This window comes from Pseudorasbora parva, chromosome 19, assembly GCF_024679245.1.
Source record: "Pseudorasbora parva isolate DD20220531a chromosome 19, ASM2467924v1, whole genome shotgun sequence".
In the NCBI taxonomy this organism is placed as follows: domain Eukaryota; kingdom Metazoa; phylum Chordata; class Actinopteri; order Cypriniformes; family Gobionidae; genus Pseudorasbora; species Pseudorasbora parva.
In genome coordinates, this window is record NC_090190.1 from 33085375 (window position 1) to 33099736 (window position 14362).

The 14362-nt window shown below is 36.2% G+C and overlaps 1 protein-coding gene across 1 annotated transcript; it reads right to left on the minus strand.

Annotated features, from left to right (window-relative positions):
• Positions 1 to 250: 250 nt before the first annotated feature.
• Positions 251 to 13443, minus strand: scamp3 (secretory carrier membrane protein 3). Its single transcript, XM_067425965.1, has 9 exons — positions 13007 to 13443; positions 8709 to 8792; positions 8378 to 8494; positions 7010 to 7130; positions 6096 to 6224; positions 2087 to 2255; positions 1896 to 1997; positions 1660 to 1777; positions 251 to 650 (listed from the first exon to the last, which is right to left on the minus strand). Exons 1-9 carry the CDS (start codon positions 13058 to 13060, stop codon positions 501 to 503), a joined length of 1044 nt encoding a protein of 347 aa, XP_067282066.1. The 5' UTR covers positions 13061 to 13443; the 3' UTR covers positions 251 to 500.
• Positions 13444 to 14362: the final 919 nt, after the last annotated feature.

The following is a 14362-nucleotide window of genomic DNA, read 5'->3' on the forward strand; positions in this document are numbered from 1 at the left end:
TACACTTTGCAAGCTTTAGAGATGTACTGTAAATAGACAAGAATAGTAAGCCAAAACCAGGGGTCTTAGGTATTTGTATGATTACAGTGACTTTTTCTAGCATAATAAATGCAAGTAAGACAATTGTATTAGTTAATCATAGTGTAGATCCTCATAGAGAGCATATATATATATATATATATATATATATATATATATATATATATATATATATATATATATATATATATATATATATATATATATATATATATATATATATATATATAAACCATCCTTTCACATCAACACCTAGATCCACTTTGCACGTCTGAACTAATGGCCCTCAGCAAGACTGACAAAGACAAAAAGAAATCCAATGTCGTATTAGTAGTAATATGATATGCATGCGAGAGGGGTCTAGGGTAAGTGTGTTGGTTTAGGGATGCTAGAATAAGTCACTGTCTCAAGGCAGCGTAACCAATCAGGTTCTTCAACCTTATCTTTTTTCATCCAGGTCTCTACCGAGGTGCAGTGAAAGCGCCCTGTGCAGCAGAAACGGTGGCGTTGGTGGCTGCCTGGCGCACTGCCTGATTGGAAAGCACACCCGTAGCAAACTCGGCCTGGGCCTTCTCAAAGCTCGCTTCAGTCTGCCTATACATGGAATGAACCTGATGGAAGAATATGGAAGAAATCATCATTAAAAGGTCAATACGTATTATGAATTCTACATACACTACTGTTAAAAAGTTTGCATTGGTTTTTGAAAGAAGTCACTCACAAATGCTGCGTTTATTTGATCAAAAATACAGTAAAAACAGTGATATTGCAAAATATTTTTATATATTTAAAAATGTAATTTATTCCTGTGAATTTTTTTACATAAAAAAGTCTTTACAGTCAATTTCGATCAATTAAATGTGTCATTAAATGTATACAATTATAAAAATAAAAAAAATATATTTTAAATAATCATCTAGCAGCTTCCATCTACTGCTATTATAATGCTTAGAAGAGCCAGGACATATTTTAATATAACTCTGATTGCATTTGTCTGAAAGAAGATTGGCATATACACCTAGGATGGCTTGAAGGTGAGGTAAATCATGGGCTAATTTTTTTTAATTTTTGGGTGAACTATCCCTTTAATACCAGGTGCAAACACCGCTTAAAGCCCATTAAACCTAGCCTGGGAAAACCCAGACAACTTCTGGAAAATTTAGATTAGAAGTAGTCTGGCAAAGAGCCCATTCAAGCACATTTCTAATCCGTCGAAATCGCGGCACCAATCAGAAACGTGCTATTATCATATTTCTTTGACAACAACGGCAAAAGTCGTCAGAAGCCATTGCAACATCTTCCTCGGAATCACACACAGAGAATTACTGTCTCAGATGTTTCTCCGTCGCTCCGCATACGTCATCGTCCGTTGGTGACGCCCCTTTGGAAATGATTTGTCTATGAAGCTTTGCCAGACCATGACTCAGTTACTACTGAGAATGGTCTGGTTTTAACCAGGCTACATTAAACACTGAAATAACTTTGGAAAAGCTGCTGAAGAGGAATTGACAGCTTCACCATAGGATGAATATAGTAAATATCTAGTATAGTTTTCAACTTATATTTAGGATTTAATTCGACTGCCAATGGAATGTGTAAAAGTTTTGCTGTATGATTTACCCTCTTGAGCAAAATCACTCCCATGGCCGCCTGAGCAGTGAAGAGCACAGCACTGATCATCATGATCGCACCCACTGCCTTGCCGTCACTAAAAGCGGCTAAACTCACGATCCACCCACTGAAAAAAAATCAGAGAAGTTTCGAGAATAAGTCGGTGGCCAAATTTAAGAATGGAATAGCTAAATAGGTTAGCAATAGCCTTTTTTGCACAAATGTGGCTGTTTTGTCACGCTCACCTGAAACCCCAGCCAGGGATACCGATAGCCATGATAACATAAAGCACCAGTTGGGCGAAGAAGATGAAGAAAAAGGCAAAGAAGTTGAAGGAACTGTCACTCCTGTTGAGAAACAGAGAACAGAATGCACAATGACTGATCCATGATGTTTGGATGAGACATCAATTCTAAAACGCTGAAACTGTACATACCTGAAGGCTTTGTACAAAGGCCTGTACCAACAGACAAAGGAGCAGGGGGTGAAGAGGAGAAACCAAAGGATGGCAAAACCAAAGCCAACCGGTGACGAAACATTACTGGGTAGCCCACAGAACATAGCCAAACAGGAGATGAGGTTAAAGAGCAAAGTGCATGCTGTGACTATAAGAAGAGAAAGAGAAGTACAAAGTAAGTAAAGTAACACAATGGAGTAGGGATTGAACAATATTCCTATACTAGGGATAACTAGAGATAAATTGCTAATATGTGATACATAATACTATTTAATGAATAGTAAACAATTGCTGAAATAAAAGAATAGTTCAAACAAAAATCTAAATTGTACAACTATATTACTTTAAAAAATCAGAGAGATCGGGGCCAGTAAGGGTGTGTAATAATGTATATTTATTTTTGTTTGTTTGCCATTGCAGTATTATAATAATATTCATTATAAACTATTTACCAGTGTTGGGAGTAACCCATTACAAAAGTAACACATTACAGTAACTTATTAGTTTTTGCTGTAACGCAGTAGTGTAAGGCAATACTAATGAATTTTCAGCAATATTTTACTCGGTACATTTCAGTAACGTTTTCAGTTCATATGGAAGCATAACTTTCATAGGAATTCATTGAAAGCACTCGCTTTGCATTATTAATGCCTGAGCGGTGGTGCGCATGTTTCTTTCGGTTAGATATAATTCGTGATTTAAAAGCCCAGATACCGTTATTACCGGTGTTGTCACGTCACACTTTGATTAACCGGTGGGAAAATGTCCACACCGTCACATCCCTACTGTACATTCGCGAGATGGATGCGCATTGCTTAGAGTTTATCAGAGATAAGGACAAGAACGTAGGCTAACAGTCAAATGCAAATGCAGTCAAATGCAACCTTTGTCTAAAACCAAATAACTCGGTTGTTGCAATAAATAACTTATTGTCGCAACAATAAGAAAAGAACAAATGCCCATATTGTCATAACATAGAGTTTAGACACAGTTCTGTTGTGTCTATGAACAGACCTAAGCTGTTCCCAGATATTGCCAGATAATCACGTTACCTCTACAATACTTCTAACAGAATTGGATCGTTTGTGATTCTGTCTGTCATGATTTCTTGCATTGTCTTGAGCCAATTCTCTATTGTTAGCCTGGATAGCCCACAGTCATTATGCTTCATCATATCGCCTTCTTACTGGATGTAAAATGCTCTCTGGTAGCCTACATTTTAGAATTTTAAGAGCTACTTCTGGAGTTATTTTGATGAAAGTAACTCAAAAGTAATACAGGAGTAATGTAACGCATTACAATTCTGAGACAGTAATATTGTAATGTAAAGAATTACTTTTAAATAGCAGTAATAAGTAATCTATAATATATTACAGTTTGGAAGTAACTTGCACAACACTGCTATACATATAATACGTTTAAAAGTAGCTTATCAAGGAAGTTTACAAAATTAAAAAAATCAAAAGTACAAATCATAAAATAAAAATATGGGCATACATATCAAAATATCAGACTAAAGCCTTCGATATGGGTTAAGAATGAGATCTGTACATTACAAAATGTTTATATAGATAACACTTTTGCATCTTTTGACGAGCTGGTGAATAGATTTAAGATTCACCGGTCCCATTTCTTTAGAAATGTTCAAGTACGATTTTTTTTGGTTTCACATACTGATTGTTTTCCTTCATATCCTCCAACTCTATTTTTGGTAGGAAAAGACCTAAAACAAATCATAGGTCCAATTTATCATCTCCTGAATCAGCATAGCCTGGTGAATTTAGATCACTTAAAAAATGAATGGGAGAAAGATTTGAAATAACACATTTCAGAGGCAACTTGGCAAAAAAGTATTAAACAGATCTAGTCATCATCTATTTGTCAACATCATACGGTTGAGCAATTCCAAAGGTGGTAAACCGACTCTAATGGTCGAAGGTTAGGTTATCTAAATTTAGACCAGGGCTAGACTCTATTTGTGATAGATGTAGGAAAGCTCCTACAAGCCTTTTACATATAGTCTGAACATGCCCAAGTTTTGGAAATTTGATACATTTTCAGATATAATAGGATTGCCAATAGGACTAATCTAATTTTATTGCTATATTTGTAACAGCACAGAACATGCACCTAAATAGCTGTAATTTTAAAATGATGGCCTTTTGCACATTACTTGCCAGAAGTTTAATATACACTATGATACACTATAATATACACTATGCACAGAAGTCAAACTTCTTTATTAGCTACAGACCTCCAAACTTTGTGTGGACTTCAGATTAGCTCAAGAAGTATGTAGAGAGCTTCATGGAATGGGTTTCCATGGACAGGCAGCTGCATCCAAACCTTACATCACAGAGTGTAATGCAAAGTGTCGGATGCAGGGGTGTAAAGCACATCGCCACTGGACTCTAGAGCAGTGGAGACATGTTCTCTAGAGTGATGAATCACGCTTCTCTGTGTAGCAATCCGATGGACGAGTCTGGGTTTGGCGGTTGACAGGAGAACGGTACTTGCCTGACTGCATTGTGCCAAGTGTAAAGTTTGGGGAGGGGTTTTTTTTTCAGGGGCAAGTGTTAGCCCCTTAGTTCCAGTGAAAGGAACTCAATGCTTCAGCATACCAAGTCATTTTGGACAATTTCATGCTCCCAACTTTGTTGGAACAGTTTGGGGATAGCAGTTTCCTGTTCAAACATGACCTGTTTGCACCAGCGCACAAAGCAAGGTCCATTAAAAGACATGGATGAGTGAGTTTGCTGTGAAGGAACTTGACTGGCCTGTACAAAGTCCTGACCTCAACCCAATAGAACACCTTTAGTCTAAATTAGAGCAGAGACTGCGAGCCAGGCCTTCTCATCCAACATCAGTGCCTGACCTAACAAATGCACTTCTAGAAGAATGGTCAAAAATTCTCATTAACACACTCCTAAACCTTGTGTAAGTCCTTCCCAGAAGAGTTCTTATAGGGTTCAACTCCAAATGAAAAACCCTACAGATTAAGAATGGGATGTCATTAAAGTTCATGTGCATGTAAGGCAGATGTCCCCAAACTTTTTGCAATATAGTGTTTGTTGTTTAAATGGGAAATGGGACCCTATTCCTTCTTTCTCACTAGATTAAGGAGATTATGTGATATCATAAACTAGAAATAAGATACTCTCTTCAAGGGTCTACCCAGTGACTGTCTGCAATCTTCAACCCTTCTTGTCGTTTGTTGAAAAAATTAAATTGAGAATACAATCCCAAAATACTGTATGCATAAATAATATTAATTAATTAATTATTAATATTATTAATGTATTTGTCCTTGTAGAGTATAATGAATACTTTTGTCTGATGGGTATAGCCTCGAGGAAGAGTTGTGTTGGGGTTTTGACTATATATACTCTATGTCTTTTGTTTTTGTATATTATAAAATCATAAATAAACAGACTTTTTTATTGCTGTGATGAATATAGCATTAATGGCTATATCCATGGCAAAATAAATAATGATAGAATAATACAATATGGAATTAAATGCCTTGCATTATAACAACAATTAACCTATATAACTTTCAGTTTAATATCTGATAGAAATTTTAAACATTTTCCCAGATGAACATTTTCTATGAATTTATAAATAAAGCTGTAGCCTAGTAACAATACAAGTCCAGTAAAATATGTTTCAAGTAAAATGTATCTTACAAAATCACATACTGATAACTCTTTACATGTTAATGAATAGGTAATGTGTGAGTTAATGACTTAATATAATATGTTCTAGGTGAACTATCCCTTCAAATAAATATTTAATTATTTTGCCCAATATTTACTAAAGAGTTTTTAAAACCGGTCGAATAGTCTGCACAATAAAAACGGTCAATCACTACCTTGAAAACTAATAATGTCAGTTTAACAGAAGCATAAATTCATAACTGAAGCATGATGATGCATACTACCATCCGAACACTGCAAAAGACCAGACGTACTAAACTGAGCAAACTTACACATCCAGTAGTAGTACATGGTGGTGACGATGCGCTTGAAGCTTTGGCTGATCTCCAGATTAATGTCCTGATAAAAACACGGCTTCACCGGGCAGAAGGAGGGCAACGGGGGCCAATTATTCTGACGAGCTGAGGGAGAAGGACACAGAAAAAAATTCATTTCCCCATTCATCAATCACATCCACTAGCATCACTCCATTAATGTCTTGTTCATTACCGTCCGAGGTCTAAATCTCACTCCTTTGAAAATACCACCCATCCATCACTGTCATCTTTTTAACCGTTACGTTTCTTTGTACCCTCCCCTCTCATTCGGATCTCATCCATCTTTGCACCTTCAGCATAACCCTCACAATTTCAGAAGTCCATCTAAATAATCACTTGAGTTCTTAAAATACCCTGGTTTTATGCTCATCATTCTTTTTTTACATCAAACATTTCTAACTCCTACAGCTCTTCAGGATCCAAAAAGGTGTAAATGCGGTCACTACCTGTAGTGAAAAAATAAGTAATGAAATCAAAGTTTTTGTATTATTGTAATCTTGACTGAAGCCTCTCATAATTAAAAAAACACATTTTTGGTACAATTATTCAAAACTCTTTAATAATGCAAAAAAGAAAATGTGACTGGTGGTTGTACGTGTAAAACCACTATGTTGGGATGTTGTGAATGGTTGTCAGGTCATTCCTATGTGGTTGCTAAGGTGTTATGATTCCTTTTTAGCATAAACATTTTTTATTCAACAGGTTACGAAAGACAAAACTGATCGCAAATTGCCTCCAAAACCTTTTATAAGCATAATGCCTGCCCATAGCAAAACTGAAGACACTGTCGGTTCAGGATGTTACTTTTACATTTAATTTCCCCTGGCAAACGCATAAATTCAGATATTTTTCTTTTATCCTTCACTCACAGGCTCCAGACCCAAGTGCATGGGCATCCAGCTCTCTCTCTCTTTTCTCCAGCTCCTTTGCTTTTCTTTCTAGTTCCTCCTGCTTCCTCAACAGATCTGCTGTGGTGGCATTTACTGCAGACTGCGAGAGAGAGAGAGAGAGAGAGAGAGAGAGAGAGAGAGAGAGAGAGAGAGAGAGAGAGAGAGAGAGAGAGAGAGAGAGAGAGAGAGAGAGAGAACAATCAGTACAATATATAGTACACTAAAATTCAAAAGTTAGGGGGTGGCCAAAGTTGCATATATTTCCTTAAAACAATACAGTAATTTTGTTAAATATAGCTACAATTTAAAAATAACTTTTATAATTTTTCTATTTTAAATATTATTTATTACTGTAATGGCAAAGTGGAATTTTCAGGATCATTACTCCAGTTTTCAGTGTCCCAAGATCCTTCAAAAATCATTCTAACATGAAACATTTCTTGTTGTTATCAATGATGGAAGTCTATTCCATCTATCTATTGGCCTCATAGGGCAGCGAAGCATTCTGGGAATTGTTGTCTTTCATCCCCATGAGACAAAATTACATTTTCTGTATTTTCTAGAAAGCACCAAATTAAAAAACAATTTCACATTTCTACTATATTAATGACCCAGTTTAAATACAGATTCATCTTCCCAGCGCTGAAGTACCCCTTTAAGTTCGCTGCATTAAGTTTCCATTCTTGTTTAATTTTGAGTTTACTCGCTTTATTCGTGCGTGAAATTCACTTCACAACAGATGCAAATTTGTATCACGAGAGGGGCTTCTGCTTTAGTCAATATGTATATATAAAACGCTCTTAACTCAATTTAAGCAAATATATAGAGTAAAGAGTGTTTTTTGTCTGAAAACCAGATTGTCTGATGTCCTCGCTCACTTTCTTCTAAGCAGGATCCTTATTATTCCTGTTTCTATAACAATCCAGGTATCCTGACATCATGGCAACGATGATTTTGCCCTCCATTGTTGTTCAGATTTCTGCCTCCGCTCGTAATCAAGTCACTACTAGAGCAAGCTCCTGATTGGTTAACGTGGCACGAATATCCGACAAAGTTCAGTTTTTTCAACTCGCGCAAAATTAATGCGTGTGAAACGCCCGAAACACTCAATAAGTTACACATCATTCGCGCAAATTACGCCTCAGAATGTCTATTCGCATCTTTGTATTAACATTTAAATCACTCACGCTTAACGCTTCATTCACTTTCTGTTGTGAACACACCATAAAAGTCAATGGTCTCAGGGGAGGCAAGACAGATACCGCATCCCACTGTAACTTCACCCGTGGATGTCACTGTTGGACAGTGTCACGTCATAAAAGAAAAAGCAAAGCAACTAAGTAGCACCTGTGTTCCATTGGATCCATAATTCCTGGGCTCAGTGGGCGTGGTCCTGCTGGGAGGCGTCTGGACAGGAGGTGCAGCAGGAGATGTGGCTTCATAGGGAGGTGGAGGCTTCATTAGCTTCATTATCAAAAAGCAAAAGTTAATATAAGCTTGATAAAAAGGCATCTAATTATGCAAAAAATAAGCTATCATGATAATGCAGGCAAAAGGTTCTGACACTAAGTAAACGCTGCTTTTTAATCTAATGCATTGTACTCCCATCATGTGATGTATTAATAATTAAAGGCCATAACACAGCCTGCTCACCGACTGTCAGGATTAACATATTTACCTCTGCTGTGTTGTTGTCAAACGGGTTGTAGAGGTCCAGCGTGGCATAGCCAGTGTTGCTGCTGTGCTGAGTCACTGATGGATCCTGCAAACACAGGAAAAACAAACCTTTCAATTATAGAGAAGGTGGTAGACACAGATAGTGATCAAATACTTGGGCTGATACCACAAAAATATAAAAAATTTAAAACAAGCTCAAGGTGGCCAAGAAACTGGCCCTGTAAGCTCACAATCTTGCACTGATATCATTGTTTCTGAGGCAGAAACTTCATCTGCTAGGAGACTGACCTTCAAAACACAAAAAGACATGAAATCCTTCTGATAAACTGAAAGTTGCTAATCAGCAATAACTTAGACTACCATTAAATAGTTAAGACACACATGGTTAAATTTATGTTTTTTGTGATCTTAAAACATTTTGACCTAAAGGTCTTAGGCTTAAATTTAGATACAAATATAAACTGTACCTATTCACGACTTCAAAAAATACTAAAATATTATTTGCCTTATTTTATGCTTGTATTTTTTTATTTCTTACTATAGAAATACTAATATTTCAAAAATCAAAAAAACTAATATTTGAAAATGAGGAAAACAGTAAAAATAAATTATGTGTAGATGTGTTCATGCCTGATTTACACATGCCAATTCAGGATACGTTTACATGACAATGATGTGCTAAAAACGGAAAAGTGTTTTTTTCCGACAATGTTGTCAAAGCATTCCCTATTCACACGGATAAATAAAAATAACTTGTTACATGCTGTATTATGCATGCCAGGCCAGTAGTTGGCGATGTCTCTTTGTAAAGAAATACTACACGCCTATAGACTGAACACCAGTTTTCACAAGTTTACGCTTTTGTAGTTTATACAGATGGTAGTCTCGTTTGCATTTCCCGGGCCATAATATTATAGTTTAAATAAATATAGCTGCAAGCAGCAATTAAGGGGCTAAGCATGGCTGGGCATCAGAGCAACTGTAACAATGACAAATTAAAGACATTTTAAGATGATTTTAGGCAAAATGCCTGAAAAAATGTAATACATCATCCACTAGTAGTGTGATTTAATAGTTTATGTATTTTGACCAATAGGTGCCGCTGTTACGAAACTGATGTGGTGTGGTCAGAGTAAGGTGACAAAGACACATGCAAAGTTTGGTGTCAATATGCCAAAGCAAGCATTGCAGTACAGCCTTAAGAGTAATTTTCGCATCATGGTTTCTATCGTCCGCACGGTCTGAAGATGATACGATTCAATTTTGGTGAAAATCAGACAAACGGTCTAGGAGGAGTTTGAAAAAGTAGGTTTTGAAATAAAATCAAAATGACGGAAAGGAAGTTCGAACAAATATGGCAAAATTGGTATCTTTGTTCTCGGCATGACCTAAGGAATCTATTAAGCCAACTTTTCATTACAGTAGGCAAATTTCATCACAAGTTATTAACATTTTAAGGAATCTCATCATAACTTTTGACCACAAGGTGGCACTGCCCTGAAACTTTTTGAGCACTATCAGGGCATGAGTTTCTTAACAATATGCCAATGCGTTCATAAAATATAGCATTTGTGACAAAAATCGAAGTGGCCGATATGGGAAACTGGGCATTGTTCAACTTGGCATGCTGTGGGAATCTGATGAAAATCTGCACTCATTATCTTCTGTCTTCCAGTTTTCAGTTCCACAGCATGAACGTAAGATCTTACAGATTAATCAATTAACTGCTCATTTTAAAATCTTCCCGTCCTACTGACATTTATTATGACATCCGTGTCAAACATTTCAATGCTCACGATAACTTTCATTAGCTTTACAATGAGTAAATCCAATTCACCAGCTGATTACTCTTCAACAGCAATGCCACAGAAATATACATAGCTACCGCTGAAACAGAAGTTACAAGACAAATTTTTAAAGATGGCTGTGTGTTCTGTCTTTGGCACATAAGGTCTATAGGTGTGTTGTGTTTCTTTAAAAATGGCATCGCCGCCTACTGGCCTGGCATGTATAAGCATAACACAGTGTTTTTAGTAAATTTTCCAGAAGCGGTATTAACAATGAGTGGCATGGCAACGCACAGAAGCCATTGGAATATCTGCATTCAATAGTGGCATGTGCCGATGAATTGAGAAACGTGAACGTATGTTGTGGCACCTCAAGTAGTGACTGACAGATTAGAAATCAGAAATAAATATGAAATTATATATTAAAATATATATATAATTTAAACATACTTGCAAATCGGTCATATTTTTCAAACATGTAGTTAGTTTGGCGTGGCATGTGCCACTGAATGTTATGGAAATAGACACAAGGAATAAATCATAGGTCACTAAAACTACCGCATAAGCCATTTCATCTGTTACTGTAAACCTTTAGTTTTGCATAATTTTGCATGCACACTAGTAGATTTGTCAATATAACATTGGCCAGTTCTAGATAAACCAAGAAAAACTTTTCTGTCTGGGCTTGCTGAAAAAGGTATATTCTACTATTGACTTACATTGCGGATTAGTCTACTATAACTAAATTTTAGTTATAGCAGACTTATCCCCAATGTAAAATCATTTAAAATATCGATATCATTTAATATATGGTTAGTGGTTCTCTCTCATCTATGGTTTTAATATTTCACAAATAATTTTTCAGAATTATGTATTAGGAAAAACAACCATTTTAACAATGTGAATCTGCATTCCTTCTGGAGATGCCTGAATGTTTTGTAATAGTATTTGACTTGCTGTAGCCACATTATAATAGACATCTACAGACCCACACTACTCTGCATTGTGAAGGGCCAGTATCAAGGTCCAGCACATACAGTGATTAGTGCAAGTTTTCAGAATTCATTTCAGAAGGGTAGGTATCAATTTATAATGGTTTGTGCCATTTTATCTCATGCTAGCTTACAATTAGCCCTATATGAAACACCTGATTTATTGGTCGGTATCAGTTTGTGTTAACACATGTTGGCACATGTTAGAACGGTTCACTTTTATTTATTTTAAGCTGTTTTAGTTTCACAACATAGTGTCTACTGTTTTATGATTCCAAATTACACACCTGAACTGTCAACCCTATAGCAAATAAATAAAATGGGTTTAGTTATGTATTTAAACACATTGTATAAATATAAAGAAAAAAAAGACATATAAATTACATACAACCAGTCCATGATATTACCAATATGCCAAAGCCTAATGGTTGTTATAAAAATGAACACTGGGGATGTAATAAACACTGTTTGCAATGTATTATTAATGAAATGCCGTTCTACCGTTAAGTGCGTATGTGCCACTAGGTTAGTGGAGTAGCCACAACATACGATGACATGCTCCGCATGTATGAAATCATGTACAGTGACATGCTCCGCAACAATGTCATTGGCACATGATGCAATCCATCAGTGCATGCCACAAGTTTTAACGGCACATGGCACTATTTACTGGGCTGGCACATGGCACATGGCTTCTGTGCAATAAGAAGCCATGCCACTTAATGTTAAAGGGATAGTTCACCCCCCAAAAAATGTTGTCGTCATCATTTACTCCCCCTCATGTTGTTCCAAACCTGTATAAGTTAATAAGTTTATTCTGTTGAACACAAAAGAAGATATTTTAAAGAATGCTTATAACCAGACAGCTGACGGCACCCGCTGACTTCCACAGAATTTTTTTCTACTATGGAAGTAAATGGGTGCCGTCAACCATGTGGTTACCAACATTCTTTAAAATATCCTCTTTTGTGTTCAGCAGAAGAAAGAAATTCATACAGTTTTGGAACAACTTGAGGGTGAGCTTTGGTGAACTATCCCTTTAATACCGCCTCTCACTTCTTTTTTCCATTTTTAGTCATTGTCCTGTAAATGTACTCTTAATGTTGGACTCTTAATTTATCTGTATTTAAAGCAAAAAGTTCCCAACTAGCAGGTTAAATTATTACTTCCTTCACGTGCTACACAAAAATGTCATAGGCCTACTTCCCACTTCTGAAGTCGTGATTACGAGCTCAACGCATTCAAATTTTGTCTTAATTGAGAGGGCGTTCATGTCCAGTTTTTTAGGAAACTAGCATTTATGATCATTCCGATAGCACGTGAAGGCAGCATTAGACCATGCAAAAACATTATAATGTAACCTAATATGATTGGTCTGATGACCGTTAAGTCTGCATCACAAGACCGTACAGTACTACACAAATAAGGCCACGAATGAGAACAACACCATCAATTTTCTAATGTATAGTTGCAAAAACTAGAAAAATATTACATATATTACAATATTAAATAAATATTACCTGAAATGGATTATGATCATCGGCAGAATCGGGAAAAGTGGTGTATTTTGACATCCTGGTGCTGGTTTGGCAGATTAGATCTTGCCAAGATGTAAAAAGAGGTTAAACCGTGATGACCAAGCACAGACCAGAACAGTGTAGTGTAACGGATGGTTACAGGCAGGAGTTAATATTAGTTTAGTAAATAGCTGGTTATTATAACAATCCAAAACAAATCACGATTAACACTAAGCTAACGTTAACCAACAGACATTACAACGAGACGTCAGGGGTCCGTTTCAAATTAATAACACATCTTGTCCTTCTTTTACGTTGTCTTCTTTGGTATTTTTATTTTTTTGCTTATTTTCTTTTGTTGGATTTTAAGAGCGACACGATTTGTTTCAATTTCACTCTGACATCACTGGTGTACAGCGCTAATGTACAGGAAATGTGTTTATCACATGACATGGGTGTTGCCAGGTTGCACAAAGAGAAATGAGCAGTTCACTCTGAAAAACAAAGAAAAATTAACGATAACGTCTCTGTTCCAGAGGAGTAAACTGTGAAATAATATATATTTTAAAAATAACTTAAATTCACAAAACAAAACAAAAATCATATTATTACACTCTGTAATTAAGGGCCAAAACGACTGATTTTATTATTATAAATTAAAAAATAACTATCAGTGAGCCACATGTCGCTTATAATAAGAGGACATGGCAACAAGGCATAGATTTTTTTTTTTTTTTTTTTTTTTGTATTTTTACACGGCAGGAGAGGCATTGAGGAAGTGTTGCTGTGTGTGACATGCTATGATGTCTATGGTTGAAAGTCAATGAGAAAAAGTAATGATGTCACCTGATGGGGGGAATCTTTATGGATAAATTTCAACAACAAGCAAGGCCTACGATTTTGTCATCTATCTATCTATCTATCTATCTATCTATCTATCTATCTATCTATCTATCTATCTATCTATCTATCTATCTATCTATCTATCTATCTATCTATCTATCTATCTATCTATCTATCTATGGTTTAGTTTTAACCAGTAGGCGTCACTGTTGACTCGAAAATTTAGTCAGCAACCTGATTACTCTCTAAAATATAGGTAGGGGCACCGGGGCAACTTGTCACACGGGGAAGATTCCTGAAGGCTTTCAATTCTCAAGTCATGTGAGTTCACATGGGTGACAGGAGGGCAGAAAGTCAAGTCATATGACACCTCAAACACAAACAACCTCAAACACTGTATCTGCATAGGCGCATACACACACGCGCGTTTTTTCCTATGGTTTTTTCATGTTTTATGGAGACTTTCCATAGACATAATGATTTTATACTGTACAAACTGTGTATCTGTTCAGCAGC

Coding starts and splice junctions, on each gene's coding strand:
- scamp3 (XM_067425965.1), bottom strand. CDS start 13,060: ATGTCAAAATACACCACTTTTCCCGATTCTGCCGATGATCATAATCCA. Junction 2,256..6,095: donor CATGTACTACTACTGGATGT/GTAAGTTTGCTC, acceptor CTCTTCTTATAG/TCACAGCATGCACTTTGCTC. Junction 651..1,659: donor GAGTGATTTTGCTCAAGAGG/GTAAATCATACA, acceptor TTCTTCCATCAG/GTTCATTCCATGTATAGGCA.